Source organism: Coturnix japonica, chromosome 2 (assembly GCF_054131305.1).
Source record: "Coturnix japonica strain WE chromosome 2, WE-NBRP24, whole genome shotgun sequence".
NCBI classification, from domain to species: domain Eukaryota; kingdom Metazoa; phylum Chordata; class Aves; order Galliformes; family Phasianidae; genus Coturnix; species Coturnix japonica.
The window spans coordinates 73,275,012-73,295,831 of NC_140664.1; the positions used below are offsets into that span (position 1 = coordinate 73,275,012).

Consider the following 20,820-nt stretch of genomic DNA (forward strand, 5'->3'; position numbering starts at 1 on the left):
GTCCTGAAAAACACTTAATTTTTCATCTGACTTTTTAATAAAGCACTGTCTGAATGGTCAGAGGAAAAGTAATCGGAAACATTTGTGTAAATGAATAAGATGACTTCGCTTTGATGTATTCATAAGAGCCTTGTTAGCCTTCTGAAAACACAGCTGAAAATGAAATGTTTCTTCAATAATGTTAGCAGAATGGGAAAATGTAAGTGGGAAAATGTGTTGTATCTGAATCCTTTTGGGTCAGGCACAATTGTGTCACTGCATGTGCTTGTTCTGAGTTTGTTTTGTGAAATAAAGGCACACTTAGCAGGTATCAAACCACTGATGAGCAACTATGGTGGTCTTGACTCTGCAAATTGTGGACCACCCACACTGTCATATTGACTCAGAATTGGACTCAAGCCTGAAGTCTGAACATCTTCTGGTTCTATACTGGTTTTCATGATGGCTTCCATGTAGTTTCTTTCTTTGCAGGAAGGAAGTATTTCTAAATCGATTTGAAGCAGGCCTGTGCCATTGCGGGTAGGATACACATATGTTGTCTTAGGCCTCCTGGCTCTGTAGGCTTGAAATGAGGTCTGCAGAGAGCTGTTGGAAAGGCTGGGCACAATCAACTCATCTTCTGCTCAAGGGGAATAGAGCACCTACCTTTTCTGTCCAGGTATGCAGCGGTCACAGAACAGTGTTTGCAAATGTAATGATGGGAGGTGGCTGGAGGGTGTGGGATGATCCAAAGAGCTGGCAAACTCCCGAGAGTCCCTTCCTGGCCATCTCTTGGTGTCAGAACTCAGCTCCTCACCAGTGACCCTACCTCCTTTGTCTCTTAAGCTCCATGGAAATGGATTATTTACTTAAAAGCCCCAAGCCCAGTGTGCTGAAGTTCATCTTTCTTTATCAGTTCTGTCCTTCTCATTGTGTCTCACATCCGTGCTGTTATTCTAGAACAGAAAGAATTAATTTCTAGTGAGAAGGATCCCATCACTTGTAGGATGAACTCACTTGTGTGCAGTAGGAGTAATGCTTAAATGAACAGGATTTCTTCAAACATACAACAATCAAAAGCAGATGTTCTCAGGGACTACAGTTAACAAAAATGTTGTCTTCTGAATTAACTAGTTTGATGTGATTTTGTACCAGGTAGGTTTGAACAGATTTGCAAAGTCACTTCCAAAGATTTCTGATAATCTGGGAGTGGGGAAGAATCTTTCATTACTTTTACAATATTGTGTCTGATATCAAAGCTATCTAGAAATGAGGAGATGGCATTTTTATTTTATCTTATCTAAGGAATGAAGTTTTAATCTCTTGTTGATTCATTTGGGTTCAGAGCAACCAAACCCTATGTGTCTCTAGAACTAAACTTAGACCAAGAAACAAAAAAAACCCAAAACACCCCAAAACTAATGGAAAGCTAGATTATAGGTTTTAGACATTTTTGTGTGTCCAATGTAGTGAGGAAACAAACTTCCTTACTCTGACTTTTTAACCCACACAGAAAGAGGATGGTGGCATCTCAGCAGTAGAATATAACTGAATGCGTGAGAAAGAAGAAGCTGATAATGACAGAATTCGATCATGGAGAGTTGATGAAAGAAGAAATAATGGTGTGCCCTCTACGAGTTATTACTGGTAGTTTCCATAAAAGTTGAGTAAATGAAGTCTGAGGCTCAATTAAACCACATCTTGTCTTTCTTCTTCTGTGCCCAGGACAATACATTGTTTGCTGTGAATAGACCACCCGAGGGCTGGTCATGTGTTTTGGTAGAAATCATAGTTTTGTCAAACAAAGCAAAAGACATAATTATAGACTTTTTATATTAAAAAAAAAAAATCAACAAAAAACTATTTTAATTATTATTGTGCATTTCTAATTAGAAATGTGTTAAACAGTTGCCATTAAAAGTTTAGAAGCATGAAAACAGCAAAACGCCAGAGAACTTGTTCTGTAGAAATTAATCCTGATTTGGCTTAGCAGCAACAGATCAGCAGGAATTCCTCCCAGTTTTGGTGGGAAGCTGGGGGTAGTGAGCAAAAGAGTTTTTTTTTTTTCTTTTTGTTTTTTTTTTTTCTTATTTTCCAGGATGAGGAAAATCCTAAATGCCACCACCTTCGACCCAACCGTTAATGGTCACAATGAAGAGGTGACTTTTGAAGCTGTACTTAGTTGCGGTATGAAATGTCTGGTATCCAGCCAAGAACATGGCTGGTATTATGAGAAGTGTATTCCTTGGTCATATGAAATCTCACTAACAATGCAAAGTACATGTGAAATATGACAGACTGTTATAGATTGAAAGAAAACATATTCTAATTCTTGTGGAGTTGATGGGATTCTAGACAGGGGCAGGGGTAGGGGATGAGAAAAACATTTTAAGATTGCTCTTTAGTCTAAGAGTAATTGACATTTTTTTCTCATTATGGTGCACACGCACAGGTGTCAGCTGTTGTTTTCACATTGGACGTGATTGCACTGAAAGGTTTCATTCTAGATGCTTTGAGGAAAACTTATCTTTCATGTTAGTTACTTTAAAGCCTTGTAATTCTGTGATGCTTCTCCCGTGTGGGCTACAGGGTGGGCCATAGAGACTCATCTCTGCTGTGCTGTGCAATCCTTGCTTCCTGTGGGGTTACTCCGTGTGTTGCTGTGTTGTATCCTGTGGTTACCTTTGCTTTTTACCTTTAGACATAGAATGTCACAATGGCACAACCTGGATGTTCCCAACACTCCTTTGCTGGTGTGCTAATCAATATGAGCTGGCTATAACTTTTGGTGAAAGGAGTCTTGCACCTGTTCAGCTCTGCTGACGATGGGACATACAGCCCTTCTTAGCCTCCTTAACTCTGGTTTCTCTAATTGTGAAATACTTTCTGTATCTATTTGCTTCAAAATAGGAACTAATTATGTATGAACTGGAAGGGACTGAGCATTGGTTGCTGTCACGATGAAGATTCTTCTCATTCAAAGAGACAAAGTTTTTTTTCAGATGATGATCTCTGTGCTTATCAAGTGTGTGGAATGACTCTGTATCACTTGGATGCAACAATCGCTTTCAAGGAGGTAGATGTATGACTATGTCCTGCGCTACTTCTGGCTCCTTCTGGATTGTTTCTTCTCAAACTACTACAGGTATGACGTCAGTAACATAGTCCGGGACTAGATTTTTAATACGTGTTATAGCAATGTAAGCTTTAATTATAAACTCTTTCTCTTGCATTTCTTGTCCGTGTACTCGGCTAGCTCATCTCCAGTGTGATGTGGTGTATGTTTTTTTGTCTGACTGGTTGAAGAGAGCATGGACATCTAGAGAGGGAAGCACAGAACTACTCTGCATCTTTGATTTCATTTTCCAAGTATTTGGATCAAATAGAACACCTACATCTTGAGCTGCTCAGTTTATCAGAGAGGAATTAAAAGTGAGCTGATTACAGCAACGTATCACAATAGATTCTCTGGGTGTGATCTGCTGCTACAAGCACTGATGGACTTCATCTCCTCTCTTGTGATGGTGTATAGGGTTATAGTGATGCAGTGCTGTGCCAGACACCTTCAGCTGAAAGCCTATGAAAGGTAATTGTAATAATGACTGTCTGGAGCACCTACGTAGTGCTCTGTATCAACAGATGTTGATAGTGGACTGTAGCAGAAAAAGGAAGCTGTTTCCTTGGCTCATATCCCCTAATTTGGGAACCTAGGGGGAAAGTGCCACCTGGGTCTAGACATCCTTCTCTGCCTTTAAGCTGCTACAAGATGTGTTGTGGGAATGTGCTTTGGGATTGTCTAGCAGTTAGATACACACATCATAATAACATATGATAGGGCTATATATAATGGCTGCTGTTTTGTAACCCCAGTGACTCACTGTTTCTTTCCTAAGGAGAGAAAGCCACTGGAGCCACCTCCTGTGCTGCCTGAAAGGCACACCTTTGCAGGTCCCACCTGCTGCTCCTCATTTAGCATTTGATAAGATCTACCCTCTTCTCTCTCCGCTAGCCAAGAAGCGTCCTTCTCTCATGCCAGTGGATGGACATTGCAGGAGGTTTTCATCATGTTGCTTATCAGAGACTTTGTAACTCAAGTATCTTCTTGCTGTCAAACCCTCTGGGAGAAATTACCTATAATTAGTTTGTTCTGTGTAGGTTATCCAGATATGCTCTCATAGCACTGCTATTGCGTTTCATTCCTGAGTAGCAGTAATTATTGAACAGATAAATAATAATAATAATAAAACCCTTTTGGACCACTTACTTATACCTGTTCCCACTCTCCTCAGGTGTGGGGTGAACACTGTATCTTCTATACTGAGTATGTGTTGGGCCCAGTTCTGAGAAGAACCTGCACCCCATGGAGGAGCTGGAGACTGGAGAGGTGTCTGGTGCAGACAGTCTTGCCCTGGCACCTGCAACCATGCCAGCAGCTGGCTTGTTACTGGGACGTCACTGTCACCATAGAGAGAGACAGCAGTGAGGATTTGGTTTCAAAAGGTGAAGAGAAGCTGGGAATTAGAAAGGTAAGTCTGGGTCTGCCTTTCAATACTTGTGAAGGGTTTTAAGATGATTCTAAGGGTTTTTAAATGGTTTGAAAGGATGCCATAGTAAGGGGTGCTCCATTATACATTTGTGCTGATGCACATGTATGTGCAGGTAAATATACTTACGTGCATGTTTATTTGAACTGTTTTGATCTGCATATTATCTGTTTAATAGATGTGTATGTAGAAGAGCCAAATGAAGTATTTTTAAAGACCTTTGTGGTGTTCTGTTGGCAATCCTCCAATTAACTTTTTTTTTTGTTTGCAGATGGTGTAATGCAAGACTTGAGATCTATTTAAATTTAATTTTAAGAAGTCGTAAAATACTCACTGCTTAAAGATTTTATCTGTTTTGCACAGAAGCTGAATGAGCTGCATGCGTTGTAAATTAACGTTGTTCACTTCTGCCCCTTTTCCCAATCCTCTGCTGTACTTCAGCAATGATATGCATGTAAAGCAATGGTGAGTGTTGACAGGCAAGATAAGGATCAGCTATGAGTCATTGTTTAACCACACAGGATTTTAAAGCCTTGGTATACACCGGTCCACAACAGCTTGCAGATAATCCTTCTCTGCCCACTCTTATATCAGTGGGGAAAGCTGCCCCTCTTGATGACTTATCATGTTCCTTACAGATGTAACTCATTTTCAGTGATGCATGGTCTTGTTTAAATGTTCAGTTTGAGCTTTTATAGACCCCAGCAAGGTGCTGATGCCAAATGGATATCTTTCATACTGTGGCAGCCAAAGATAACTACATAGGTATGGCTGTGAGGGAAGGGGGAAAAGGCAGGGAGGAGCTCATTGCTGAGCAACAGCTGAATTATTAATGAGCAACTATAGACAAGCATTACTGCAGGAAGGTGCTAGAAGGCTTCCAGAGACTGATACAAGGCCTTGTCTGAGGTGCACAGCCCTGTAGGGCAGCAGGGACTGTGTGCATCTCTGATCTGAGGCCAGGGATGATCAGTAGTGCCCTTGAGCTCTTCTCTTTGCCCAGTCTGCTGCTGATCCAGAGGGGAGTAGTCAGGGCACAGTGTGTTTTCTATCATGACACGCTCCATGCCTTGACAGCTGGAGGAAGTCTGGCATGGGAGCCGAATCTATTGGCTTCATGTCAGCTCCAGGGTATCTTACTTGCTTTGGGAATTCCCTGCCGGGGAAGCACCGCTGCTGTTGGGAGCAGGGATCAGAACTTGGCCCCTGGGGCTGTCCACTCCAGCAGAGGGTTTTGGCAAGGGTGATTTTTTTTTTTTTTTAATACTCTATTTCTAGGTCTTTGATTTAATGAATAACTAAATGACAAATAAAGCTTCAGGATTTACCCCATGGCTGAATTTTCCATGGGGGTGTTTGCATGTGTATGTAATGCCACTTGTATTTATAATTCCTGCTGCTGTCGTCACTCACACGTCTGCAAGCACAGAACAAAAGGCAGCTAGCTCCCTTTGCAGTAGGCTTATGGCCCCACTGCTGTGTGGAGGGAGCAGAGGGCACAGAGAGAGCCTGGGGGGCCCAAGGAAACCCTGAGATAACACTGGTTGGATTGCCAAAGTCAGGCTTCTACAAATCACTGTAATACGTGTATGCTTTACACTAACAAAAGGGACAACTGGGTTAGTGAAAAACTGAATTTTCTATTTACATGCAGCTGGGCTTTGAATTTTTAGGGGGATGCCATTGTTGGGACATGCAGTTAGCTGTCTGACTTCTGTTACAAACTGGATTTATAACTGATTTTTGTCTAATGACTTCTGCAGGATCTTGCCTACTCACATATAAGTCACTCACCTTGATTTGTTTCAAGAACTTTCTGACCAGATTGATCTTTCTATTGATATCACAGTCAGAGCTGGTGAATTTTCAGGTTTGACTCACTTTCTGAGATCAGGCAATGTCTCAGTTATGGCACAGTCTCCATTAACCATTTCATCATGCTTTTTTAGGGAGACTAAAACCTGTAATTATGTTAGACCCATAGTTCTTCCAGTTCAGATCTGTTTCCTGTTGTGATTTCCAGCTGATTCAGAGAAAAGGAAATACTATGTTAAGTAGAAATCAAGTAGAAATTTGTCATTCTTTCTGAGCTCTAATAGAATCATTGTTTCAGTATTTCTTTAAGAAGTCATTTTATTAATTAACACTTATCTCCCTTATACCTTTGGATTTGTTGGATCTAACTGTCTCTAGTATGGTGAGACAAGCAAACAGATCTAACTGTTGTGCAGTCCTGAGTTGTCAAGCATTTTGCATGTTTCTTTGTTGGTTTCAGGAGGAGCTGGGTACTAACATTACTAAGAGTCTGTTTTGAAAGAATTTACTAATGCAAAGGCTACTTCTGAGGGACAGAATCAGAGAGTGGGGAAAAAAGGCTTTGCTCAATGCCCAGCCTAAGGCCCTGGTCCTTCTGGTATCTACTTTCACCTGTATTCATTGTATAGAGGAGGGAACGAGACAAAGAAAAAACCCCACCAAACTATTTCAGGTGCCTAGTGTTACAGTGAAGGTATACAATGCCTTTTTGCATGAATCGGTGGATTTTGGGGAGGGTTTCAGAGAGCATGGAAACCCTGTGGTGCTGTTGACCTTCCTCTCAGATTGAGCCTCCGATCATTGAGCCAAAATTTGCAGGTAGTCCAGCCAGGATTTTTCTGCATCGTAAAGGGAATGATGAGGAACTTTTAAGCTTTGTGAAGGTGACTCAGTGCTGCTGGTGCTGAGTTAGACCTATCACTGTACCCATTGCAGAGGCACGCAGTCCACACCCAAGTTCATCCTCTGCCTACACACAAATGTGTCATCTATCTGGGCTTGACTGAAGCACTCATATCAGAAACGTTTACCTGCCAAAGCTGTGAGAATTGTCATAGTTGTTTCCTTCTATCTCCTCAAATATTACTGTTCTCTCTGATCATGCTGTTCTGTCTTTGGATCTTCGAATGGATCCTATTGTGCATGTAGGCTCATCTGGGAGAACCATGTATAAAAAGCCAGTAGTGAATCACGTCAGCCTAAGGAAAACTAGTTGAAATACTGTGTCAGATAGAAATGGATCTGGTTGTTTATTTTGAGTAAACTTACTGTAGCTTGATGCTAAATATTCCATTCTAAGTTTAATTTGGATTAGTGTGATTACTAAAGATGTGTGCTTTTTCATGAGTAGTGGATTTTTTGAAAGCAACCCTTTTTTTTTTTTTTTTTTTTTAAAATTGAATTTATACAATTAAAACTAGTATCAATCCAATTATATGAAATACAGAACTATGGAATCTATTCACTTTCCCCACATTGTATAAAGGAGCCTGTGATTTCATTCAACTACAAGGAAAAAAATAATGCTTTAATCTAGAATTATGTGAACGCATTTTATGGTTTTATATTAAACTTTCTGACACATCAGGGTTGTAGGGCCTAGATTGTGTGTGTGCGTGTGTATCTCTGAGATTAGGAACTCTAAGAAAGTTTCCCTGTTGTTTCTCCATTCTTTTGTGCAAATGTAAAGCCTCAAGCCATCTTTCAGAGCACATGAGATCATGAGTTTCCTTAGGCAAAGTGTAATCGAACTTTGTCTCTAAACAAAGGTGAAAGCTAAGGCACTGCTCTTGAAGTAGGGTTTTTCTGAAACATACTCAACAGAAGGAGGAAGATACGTGATCTCCCAACTAGGACAAGCTACTCTGGCTGCTGCTGACAGACCAATTGCTTCCTAATGCTAAAAAGTCATGAAGCTGGTGGAAGGAAAGGTTTCTCCAGCAGAGATGGGGAAAGAAGGGAATAGAAACAGAAGGTAAATCAATTTCTCTATTCACTTTTCTCCACCAGAGGACAAGGCATGGTAGAAGACAAAAAACATACAAAAAATACCCCAACAAAACTTAAGAGCAGCTATTATGAAACATCCTCTAGTTCACTTCAGCCAACAGTCCCAAGAATGCCCGACGTGACTGGGAGCTGTGCAGGTCTGGGAGAAAAGTACAGAACCTGAAACTCTGTGAACTGAAACCAGAAGACTTCACATTGTCCTACTTCTGAATCCAGTCATGCTTGAGTCACATCCTGCCTTACCTGACACTGCACACATGATTCAGAGAAAATGGTGTGAAGCTACTCCTATGGTAATTGAAATGAGAAGAACATTTGTTGGCATGCATTTCTTAGCATGTGGCACAGTAAAATACTTTTTTTGCAGAACTGTCAGCAAAGGCTGGCAGAACAAAGGAGGGTCAGGAATTAATCTAGGATAATGGACAAGAGGCGGCAGGAGGAGCTGAGAAGATTTGAGTCTTGTGGCAATTTTTACTGCAAAGCCAGAAGCACAAGTTTGACTTGTTCTCAAGTAAGTCTAAATTATTTGTCTAGTATTTAAGAAGCAACATACAGTGTTAGTGGCAGCAATACAATTGGTCATTTTTACTTTGGTTTTATTTGACTGTTTAAATACTAAAATACATAATTATAACTTTGCGTGTGCATCATACTCTGTTCCTGGTATCTGAGTTAAGGTACTGTAACATTTGAGCAAGTACTGATAGGTGTGAATAATTTCAGTTCCACAGTGCCTATGAACGTCATCAAAGACTTGACTGAGCACAGTGTTTGGCCCTGCGTGGAGGGCTGGAACATGAGACTTCCACTATCAGCACCCTACAATGTATAGTGTGTGAAGAACACTCTTTGAGTAATGGTGGTGCGAATTTCCCATACAGATCAGAGATATAAGATGTGCACAAGTTGTAGCTCTGCTCAAAAGTATGGTTAGTAGCTTACAGAGGTTGGAGATCTGGCAAAAGATCCCTGTTAACAGCCGCTGTTTTCCTACCATCACCTACCACTGCTTCGTGTAAGGACAGGCAGGCTTACTGCTGATACGAAGCTCTATCTGATTGCATTTCATGCAGCCTCCTTCTTCTGTATCAGAGATTGTGGAAGCATGTTTCACACCATCACCTGATTTCTCAATTTCCTCCACTCCATCTTTCAGGTCTCCTTGTGCTACGCGAAGCATCTGCTAGTGTTCAGTAAATTTCTGCACGTGTAGTTCTGTTGCTTTAGGACTTTACAGTAGATTTTCCTCATTCTGGCATGTTGAGATACAAACTGTGCCCCTGGGCTGAGTGCCAGGAAGTACTCACTAGCACCAACTGCAGACAGTGTGAAGGAAGCTGATCTCAAGGCATCTTGTCAGCATCCAGGCTGAACGTTTATTGTCTGAACTGAAGTAAATTATTTGACGCCCTGTTCCTGTTGCCTGTGTTCTAAAGGAAGCTGTTTCTATAGTTGATGAACAAGGTATGAAGTGTAAACTTTGCACTGAGACTCTGCAATTACCTTGCATGTTTTTAGGAAAGAGAGGATAGTGCATTTCTCATCAGCTTGCATCCAGATGTCAGCATATGGGTTGAAATTTCTTTTTGAAGAATGCCATACGGACTAGCTTTTGGTTGAAACTGAAGCAAGTATTGTCTTGCTGAAGCTCTTCAGATTGTTTCCCTCCTCACCCCAGTTTTAATTTCTAAGATGATTTAAAACAAACAATGAAAACAAAACAGAAAAAAGACCCTTGAAATTCTCTGACTGGGAGTTGAGACCCTGATTTTCCACTAGAATATTTGCAATGAAAATCTGAATATGAGTTCCAGGCCCCATTTCTTATATTTATTAGATCCACTGGGAGTTAGCCATACCTTACATTAAATCAGTGACCCCGGTAGCAGAACCTAGTTGGTGAAACTCCTGCATGGGACAGCTTAGCTCTCATGCCAGTCTAATTTTCTGTCAGGCAGAGCACTGTTGTTTTTAGCTTTGCCAAACCATTTTTTTCTCATAGTGTTGGATACAGCAAAAAAAGTGTTTTGCTGTAAGGCTGGCACAGGAACAGATTGTCCAGAGGGGTGGTGGATGCCCTGCCCTTGGAGATGCTCAAGGTCAGGCTAGACGTCAGGGCTCTTTGCAATGTGATGTAGATGTCCTTGATCATTGCAGGGGAGTTGGACTTAGATGGCCTTTGAGAGTCTCTTCCAACTTAAATGATTATGATTCTGTGATAGTGTTGACCCATCTAATGAACAGCTCTGGTGCAGGAACCCATGCTGTCAACCAACTCCCTACGTTTCTAGACAATTTGAGTTTCAGTTGGTGTGATGAAACTGTCTGTTTTTATGTTTCTGCTCTGTTCAGTGCCCAAAAACATGGTATTATTCCTAGAATGAGGTCTTGTTTTAATTGTATTCCCTGTATTTTATCAGAGTGAGAAGGGAGGCTTTAGATTTTTTTCTTCTCTGTCTGGCTTGGAGTCTTGGCCAGGGTTACAAAATAAACCTTAGGCAGAATTGAATCTAAATTTTTGAGTTCAAGTAGAATAGTTCTATTTTGAAGCCATTATGCTCCTATGTTTCTTTTTTGGAGGAAAAAAAAAAAGTTATTCTACTTGTTCTTGGTTGTGAAATATGTGGTAGGGTGAATCTGCATCCATCTTTTAAGGTGAACTCATCTTTAAATACAATATTAAAGAGTACCAAGTGATTGTAACTCTCTTAAGATGACAAAATAACTCTTGGAAAAAAATATTATGCTTATTTTTTGTGCAGATGGTGTAATTCAGAGGACTTGTGGTTCTGATCTATCCTGTTGTTATTTTATATTGTTATTGTGAACAGGTAATAGAGAAAAGGAATCAAAAGAGGAAGCTTTGTTATTAGCATCACAAAACCACCAGCTTAAAGTCTCAGCAAACTTCCTTTCCATCCAGAAATACAGGTTTCAGAATCTCTAAGCTGATATGTAGACAGTGTTGGTTTATTGGTGTTATTTATGTAAACCAGGAATAAGGTTCTAGGAAGTTTATCACAGAATCACAGAATTTATGGCATGTTACTGAGGGCTAGCAGTCCTGTATTTATTGCTATCTTGGATGCATTGGCATGCTGCAGTATAAAGTGAAGGAAAAGGTAATGGTAAAGGGAGGACGGTTGGACTAGATGATCTTACAGCGATGGCAGAGGATCTTACAGATGCCGTAGAGACCTACTGGATTTTGTCTGTGGAGCGTCCTGCCCACACAAAACTCACTGCAGCATTGATGCCTGCAAGGGGTCATGTTATGTTTGTCTTTCTTTGCTTTTTTAATTAACTCAAGGACTAGACTGTTGCAAGAAAACATATGAAAGATTCATTAGCTTTACTGTTTCAGCAGAGAGAAGATATTTCCTAATCCAGCTCTCTAGTGCTCTGGGAACACCTCCAAAAACTCTTGAAAGACCAGACTTGGCATTCTTTATTTGAATATAAAAATAAGAATTTTAAAAAAAGGAAATATTTTAAGCATTATTTATGCATTATTTATGGCAGCAGAACTGGACAAATTCTCTTTTTCATGATCTTTAGTAAAGCATGAATTGCTTAAAGTAACTAACTAAAGGCTTAAATGTAATTTAATCTATATGTGTATTGATAATTTAGAATTGCAGGGGATTGGAAGGGACCTCAAGAGGTCATTGAGTCCAACCCCCCTGCTCAAACAGGTATCCTTCAGTAGGTCACACAAGTAGGGGTCTGGATGCATCTTGAGTATCTCCACTGGAGGAGACTCCACAGCTTCTCTGGGCAACCTGTGCTAGTGCACCATCACCCTTACCATAAGGAAGGTCTTCTGCATGTGTAAATATGGATCTTCCTATGTTCAAATCTTAGGCTGTTTCTCCTTGTCCTGTCACAGCACCTCACCAAGAAGAGCCTGGCCTCATCCATTTGCCCCCCACCTCCATTTAGATATTATAAACATTTATCAGATCCCCTCTTAGTGTTCTTTTCCCCAGGCTAAACAGACCCAGGTTACTCAGCCCTAATACAGGAGATGTTCCAGGCCCTTTATCACATTTTTGGCCCTCTGCTGGACACCTTCTGAGAGATCCTTGTCTTTTCTGAACTGCTGAGCACAGAACTGTATGCAGTAGTCTTGAAGTGGCCTCACCAGGGCAGAATAGAGAGGGAGGATCACCTTCCTTGGCCTCCTGGCTATGCTATTTTTAATGCACCTCAGGATACCATTGGCCTTCTTGGCCAAATGGGCACACTGCTTGCTCATGGCCAACCTGTCATTCACCAAGGCCACTAGGTCCTCCTCTGAAAAGCTTCTCTCCAGTAGGTAATCTGTCCTGATGCAAGCAGTTATTCATCCCCAGATGCAAGACTCTACATTTGTTTTTGTTAATCCTCATCAGGTTCCTCCCTACCCTGCGAAATCTTACACTTGTTCACTTCAGTTTCCTGAAATGCAAAATGGAGAATTAATCTTCAGTTCTGTTAGCTTTTAAAGAGTGAACTGATCAGCCATAAGTTATCTGAAACTTCTCTTGTCCTAAATGAGTAAATGAGAAATAATTCTTTCAAGCCAGTAGAATTATATCAGTCTCAAACTGCATAGAGTCATAGAATATCCTGAGTTGAAGAGAGAAGCACAAGGATCACTGAGTCCAACTCCTGGTCCCCTGCAGGACTGGCCAGAATTCATACCCTGTGTCTGACAATGTTGTCCAAACACTCCTTGAACTCCAGCAATTGGGGCTGTGCACACTGCTCTGGGCAGCCTGTTCCATGTCTGACCCCTCTGTAGTGAAAAACATTTGTGACTATGTTAAAATGTGATCCTTCAATCCTTAATTTGTTATTTAGGGAGTGAGAGGAAGGATAGGGGATCAGAAGAAATGAAGTGCAATCATGCCATTTTAATTCAGCAGAAATTTTCACGTGCTCAATTACTATAAACACTCTCAGTTGGGAGCTTATGTATTAGTCTATTGTTTTCAGTGAAGTAATTCATGCAAATACTGAGAAATGTATACAGAAGTGTTTTGCAGATTTGGGACCTATAAATTAAAGAGTAGACTGGACTGCTTCCTCTTTGGTTATTCTATCCCACTTGTTATGCAATATGTTTTTCAAAATAATGAATAATTGTATAATCATCCAAACCAGATCCTAAATAGACAATCAGCTGGTAGACTTCAGTATCTAAAATGAGTAATGATATGCTTGTAGAGATCTTTTTAAAAACACTTTATTGTACTAGTGAAAAAATGTAGTATTAAAAGCTATTTTTAGATTAAACTATGGGTGTAACACAAGCTAGTAAAAGCTAAAAAGCCCAAACACAATAATACTCCAAAGCAACTGATGGTGGGAAAATAGCTTCTTTTGGCTCAGCTAAACTCCTTGAGTGAAACTGGCTTTTTCCAGTGAGGCTATCACACTGCCAGTTAAAATGCTTAGGCATCGGTGAAGTATTTCAAGATTTTTCTTGCTCTTTACAGCAAATTTGCTGCCTTTTTACTTTCAGATTGCATCCAGTCCTGAACTAAGTGGTTAGCTATGAGACAGCAAATAGTACCCAAGAGGGTGAGGAGGGAGAAGGGCTGCCGTGCTTCTCCCTGGTCAGGAGGCAGGTAAGGAGAGGATGTGCTGTCCATAGACATCCCACCCGGGGACTGGTCGATCCATGGACTTTTGCACATAGTAGCATGTTTCTATTAAGCTGCAGCACCACTCTCTTGTTCTGGTCACTGCTGCATGCCACCTTGATGAAGTGCTCCCTCTCCTCTCCTTTTAAATTAGTGATGTCTATTACAGTGGCAAAGAGTTGGTAGATTCTGTCTAACTCTCCCATTTTGAGTCAGTATAATTTTCAACTTTGTTCTGACCAGTGGAAGAACATCAGCATTTTCAGATTCTTGGTTTACACACCTAATGCTAAACTTTGCCATTGTGGGCTCTAGTTTCAATATAAGCTTTTGCATCAGAGAATACACACTTAATGATAGCTTTTTTTCTTGCTGGAGTTCCTTTTTCCCTGATTGTGGTTGTGCAGTCTTGTAGAAGTCCAGGTGAGCAGTAAAATTTAATTACAAAAATAGCATTTTTGGGGGGTGGAGGTAGGTATTTTTATTCACCTGAAAAGCATAGATATATGGTTATGTCAGGCCAATGAGAGTGTACTGGACTGCAGCCCAGGGGCAGGAACAAATGGCTTGAGAAGAAGGGGGCAGAGAGCAGAAGCTTATTAAGTTGCTTTGTCACCAAGTAAAACATATCATGGGATTGCTGCTGACTCTTCTGTTTGATCAAATGACAAGGAAACTGTGCAGAGGGTGTTCCATTTTTTCAGCTACCCTACTGGTTGGAAGCCAGACTCAGCTGTATTAAACTCAGTGTCTTCCCCGGAAGGGGAATTCAGCACAAGTCATGTTTGACCACACTTTGCCTGTTCAAGGTCTCAGAATGGTTTTTTTATTATTATTATTATTTTTTTTTTTAATGTGTAATAAATGAAACATCACTAGCAGCTATTTCCAGTGGAGTTTTGGTTTAAAACTTAAAATCTCAGAGTAAGAATTCTGATTGCTAGTTTTCTGGATTGGGGGAAAAAATATAGCACTGAGTTGACAAAGTACATTCAATTTAAAAAATGCCAGACATGATTTGCATTTTTCTTCTTCTCTTGGTTGAATACTGATGGAATCAGCTACAGACCTTTGCTTGCATGTGTCTACATTTTATCAGCTAAATCTTAAAAACCAAGCTGCAATTCTGTTCGCTTATTTATCAAAATGTCTTTACACAATGCTATTTCTAGTTAGTAGTACACAAACTGCACTGTTATGTCCTTGCACATTTTGTTGCCTTCTCTACATCTTACCTCAATTTCCCTTTGTTTGTACTCAGTGGTTATGATTTGTTAATGGGTACGTGACAGAGGAATGCACTCACTGGGTTGAAGATATTGTTACATATGTTTTGTCAATGTAAAATAGCATACAGAGCAACAAAAGGAGGAGTAGTAAGAATGTATAAACAAATAGCCTGTGTTGTTTCATGTTGACACGTATATGACACTAATCCAGAAACTCATGCCAGAGGCAAGTGAAATATGTTTTGAACCACTAGAGGCATTTCTTCTGGGATTGCTCATACGGTACAATTCCTGTCTCTTTGCTTTCAATCAAACTCTACTGATCTATTAACAACAATATTCATATCTGAGGTGGTATCTGTAAAACATGTCACTTTTATGAGATGTATTTTCCAGTGTATCCAAGATGGTATTCTTGCTTAATTCAGAGATGAGGTGCACATCAAAATACTCCTTAGCATTTAATAAGTATACATATATTTAAAATTTTAATCTTTAACTGGTAAACAGAAATGAAGGCCTTTATCCTAGTGTGGACCATATATGCTGTTTGCAGGGAAACCTTCCTAGAAAACAATGTCCGATAACCATAGTTTCATGCTCTGAAAAGAAGAGTGTATAAAAGTACTTTGAGTATTTGACTTTTCTTTGTAGCAGTTATAGAAACCAGAGACTCGATAGCGGTACTTCACAAAGTGTTAAAATCTATGGATAAGATAGATATTAAAAACAAATAAATAAAAACAAACAGATGATTCCCTGAAAATAAGTTATGATGGAAACTCTGAAGCCCTTCTCAAAAGAAATGGAGCTGTTGGTGCTAGAATTGTGCCTAGTCTAAATACGTTATGCTTGAAAGGTGTTTAATAGTGGTAAATATTTCTGTCTAGATGTTTATTTACATAGGTTACTCCAAAATTAATTCCTCCTATTTTTTTTTTTCATGGAGACTACAAGAGAGAGAAAAAGCACAATAATACTGTTAGATGGAGTGAACTCTCAACTACGAAGTACTATTTTTCACTGTAGACACTACTATTAGCTATGTGTTTTTGCCACTGATGAACAAGTGCCACCAATGTCCTCCTCTGACACTACGATCCAACAAAATAAAACAGGAGGCACTACTTTTGGAGCAGCATATTTGCCTCTAGCATTGCCCTAAATAGGTTTTTTTGTGTGTGTATGTGTGCAGTCAAAATCATGCACAAAATATAGCACATTTTTTAAGAGCTGATGTACAGTTCAGTGCTTTTAAATGACATGCTGCTTTAACTGGGAGACCATGTTATTTAAAAATCACTGGACAAAAAAAAAAAGAAAAAAAAAAAGCCTTTTGTATTGGAAATAAACAAACAAACCTCATTTGCTGGGTATGGACTGTGATATAGACAGGAAGGGAGAAGCCAGGACTATGTCAGTGCTCAGGTTCCTGCTGCCTTGACACTGCATTGAGGGGGATTTTGTGGTCTCTTTTGGCTTTGAAAGACTCCTAGTTGCTGTACCTTTGGCTCCTCTTCAAAGAGCAGATGTTGACCACAGATAGAAATACTGTATTTACAGCTTATATCTTTCAGTTCTTTCTACTGGCCACTTCTTTTGATTCTGCCCTTTAAAGAAGAAGAGTCATTTCAAGATTTTATTGCCTTTGGTCCATTGTGAGTTTGTTTGTTTGTTTTCCTAATTGAACCATTATATATAATCAGAGAATCATTAAGGTTGGAAAAGAGCACTAAGATCACCTAGTCCAACTGCCAACCCATCCATGGCTACCGACCCCACATATACACAGTTCTTGAGCACCTCCAGGGAGGGTGACTCCACCACCCCCCTGGGAAGCCTGTGGTACTGCTTCACTGCTCTTTATAAGAAGCAATGTTTTCTAATATTCAACCTGATTGAGCACCGTGCCATGCTGTTGGACTAAAAAGAAAGTTATCCACAGCACCCAGAGGGTGTATGATTGGGTTGGGTAAATGTGACCATAGCCTACCTTGTATGATTGTTGTGGGGGGGGGGGTTATTTCAGCATCATAGCACTGGCATCTCAACCCCACGCATGGCCTTGGCAACCTGAGCAGGGCACCAAAATCCAGGGGCGATGGCAAAGGTCAGCAGACTCTCAGCATTAGCAAGTCCTGGGCAGAGCTCAGCCCTTCATTCATTACTGAGTAACCAAAGTGACAATGCAGCCTTTTTCCATAGAGAATTTGTGTCCCTGTTCACTGTCCATTGTGTTGATTTCAATGAAACCTAAGCGAATGCTTAGAATTAGGCACTTCTTTGCGTGGTGCCCTCAGGAGAGAGAGTTTCCTCAAGTGGGGCCAAACATGTACTTTGTACAGGGCATCCCCTGACCCAGAAGGTCAGTCGAATCTTCTCAGGGACTCTGAAGGGATATTTTTAATTGTTCAAACTCTTGTTTTGTTTTCAGGCTCTGCAAAATAATCTAAATATGTGTTTGTATAAAAGCATAAGGGAAAAGCTGGCAGAGGAAGAAGCTTGCTATTCATTGCGGTTCGGATCCTGTGACCGGGGTGTCAGACGGAGTTTTGCCATTGATTGCAGTGAGCACAGGGGCAACTCATCTGGCCCTTCAGAAGGAGTAATTTTTTTTCCCACATAGAGAAAAAAGCAGCTGATGTAAAAGTGAGACTTTTTTTGTTGCTGATGTGACATATAACTTGTAAAATTACAGTGGGCTTGCATAATGGTTTTAACCTCCCTGTGGAGAATAATTTCCATGCTTCTAATTGAGGTCCCATCACAAGGAGGGAGGCACAGGTGAGACCCACAATAGATGCAGGATCGCAGAAGCATTCTTAGTCTGTTAGGTTTGACACTACAGTTTTCACATTAGGTATAGTCCACAACAAACTTCATGTTGCTTAGTGCTTACTGTCTGTGGGTAGGAATTACCCACTTCTGGTGGGTTTGTTCTGCTGAGAAAAAAAAAATCTTTGGTACTGTTGTGTCTGTGCTTAAATTACTTTTCTGATGTGGAAGGGCATGTATGCATAAGTTGCTCTGAAAGTAATGCCTCCTGTTTATTTCCATGGAAACCAGAAAAGATTGGGCAAGCATCAGTGAGTGTTAGCGGGTGCCTACGTAATAAAATAGGAGGCATTATTTTCAGAGCAGCCCTCATTTTTTAATGTGATCTGATGTAGAGTTTTTGAAAAGGTGAAGCATTACTTCCTCACTGTTTCTTTTGCTAGGCAGGAGAGGGGCTGCGGTGGCAGGAGTCCCCATCCCAGCAGATTTCTAGGCTGATGCTCTGCAATTCTGTGTGTTTAAACCCAAGTGAGTGGACTGAAATTCTGAGGATTTCCCTCTATTTCATTCCAGGAGGAATTGCTTTTAACTGCAGATCTGAGAAAGGACAGGCTGGCATGGAGAAAGAGGTAAGTGAAGGAAAAAACCCACTTAAAAAAAAAAAAGGAAAATGGAAAGGGCTGCTCCTAGTATTGCTGTTTCATAATATTATTTGTAGTGTGATGGGAGGGAAGTCAGCAGACACGTAGGCTCCTTTATATCATTGACAAGTCAAGGGGATGATTAACGAGAGTACCAGACAATGTAATGGTAGGAGAAGGCCCACAGAAGTTAAACAAAAGTGCCTTCAGAATTTCGAGAATTCCCATGATCCATAGTAGGACCTCATTGTGCTTGTCTACTGTTTCTATTTTTGATTAGATTTATAAACACAGCACCACATATTTTCATGTGGCTCGTAGCCCCAGGGCAGAGCGAGATTGACTGCGCTGAAACTGTGAGGCTTGTGAATTTCGGGCCAGGGATGGAGTGAAATAAGTAGTGTAATTGTTTTTGTGGAGTGACCGTGGGACCTCCTCTGTTCTGAATTACACATGGTTCAACCCTTTGACCTAACCAACCTCGGCAATGCCTGGTAGATCTCCTAAAGCTGTGCTGAAAGGTCCTATCAGTGACATGTTGGAACATTATCTGTCATGTGAGATGTGTGCCAACAACCATATTAAACTACATTAATTACTAGTGAGGCAATGTTTGTGACAATCTCAACTTCATTTAACCCATCATCATGTTAGTTATTGTTTAAACAGGAAGTACAAGTGGGGACAATTTATGAAATCAAAATGCACCACCACTGTTTTCTTTAATAAGTTGTATGTTTTACTTTGTTTTATTTCCATCTATCTTTCTTTATTTTATTTTTTTTTCCCTTGGCATTTTTGTTCTTGTCATCAGCTCTGTAGACTGAGTTTTGGAGGGGTTTTCTATTTTAAGACTAACCAGGGAAAATACTGCTTCTTAATAGCTAAACTCACATGCCAATGTAATTGTTATTTCTTCCAGCATAGTGGTAACTGATACCACAGCTGACTGGAAACACAGCTTTTGGTTTTCTAGCAAGAAACAAATGCGCTAAGGTAGTTTATGTAAGACCGTAAGATCACACGTAGGGTATTTGCTTGATTTATACCTTCCCACCTTCACACTCCTGCTAATGCATCTCTGCACAGCAGTGCTTGCACACCTCTGGAGCAGGAGTGAAGCACAAGCTTCAATGCTGCAATTCTTTGAGAACATTTTTTTCACAGAGCTGAGCCCTTGGGTACCTGAGCATACTGTGGGTGCTCAAAAGGCAGCCCAGGATGTACAAACTCAGAACCTGTCATGCCTAGCTGTGCTTGGCATTATAATAGACCAGACACATAAGGTTACGTTTTCAACCTCCATACCAAACTGCTTTTCTTCAGCAGGTTTTTCCTTCTAGTCTTATTTTCCAGCTAGCATGGGCTGAAATGAAGCGGGTGTTTATTTATTTCGTTTTTTAATTGCTGCAGAGTCAGCTAAAAAATATGTTTGACCCTACCAAGTGTCATCCTCATTAGCAATGAAGAGTTTGCTCTCTGCAAAATCTAATGTGGAGCGCTTAAAGCAGACAGGTGCAAATTACAAGCTGTTTCTCTTTGGCTGCCATCCCTTAAATAGACAAAAGTAATGGGCTGGGAGGAGGGAGAAGGTTCCAGCTCCAGCTGCATAAAGGAAAGCCTTAACAGGGACTTACCAGCTGGTTTCAAGAATTAAATTCTGTAAATACCAACTCACACGTTTGTGTGCTGCTTGCAGAGGAATATGTTTTTAGGAAGGCTCCATCCCTTTTTATGCATGCACACTGTTCTTTGAAAACTGCTCTGTGTTATGTTTAAAGGCTAATGGTCTCACAGAAGTGAATAAGAACAGAAGCCAACATACCTGTTCCTGCTTACTGTCATTACACTCCTTAGAGCATTTCAGGCATTATTAGGTTCCTGGAGCCCTACCAGATTGACAATATTTCCAGCTACTTCTCTTTTGGCTGTGTTCAAACAAGGCCCCAAAGGAAAAAAAAAGACAACAACCCACAACAAAAAACAACAAGAACAAAACCATGGATGAATCTGCTGAGCTAGTTTGCTGATGTTAGAAACAGTTGTTCATATTAAGAACACCTAATTTAATTTCATGAAAGAGACATAACATGCCAGTATGTGTATGAATCTAAGGTATGCATTTCCTAAAAGGAACTAAAACTCTGTCATTCCAAAGTTGCTCTTCTTTTTGACTTCCAGCTTGCATAGGGAC

The 20,820-nt window shown here is 40.4% G+C and overlaps 1 protein-coding gene across 4 annotated transcripts in view; it reads left to right on the top strand.

The window, feature by feature from the left end:
* The first annotated feature begins 4,430 nt into the window (after positions 1 to 4,430).
* The window catches only part of LOC107309587 (uncharacterized), a 167,670-nt gene continuing 151,280 nt past the window's right edge, over positions 4,431 to 20,820 (top strand). For all 4 annotated transcript variants that reach the window (XR_014942755.1, XR_014942756.1, XM_085537754.1 and 1 more), the window contains exons 1-2: positions 4,431 to 4,505; positions 18,559 to 18,614. Coding sequence is in view for 2 of the 4 variants with exons in the window: in XM_085537754.1 (XP_085393880.1) it covers positions 18,603 to 18,614 (12 nt within the window). In the remaining 2 variants the exon portion in view is untranslated. The remainder of the gene's footprint in view (positions 4,506 to 18,558; positions 18,615 to 20,820) is intronic.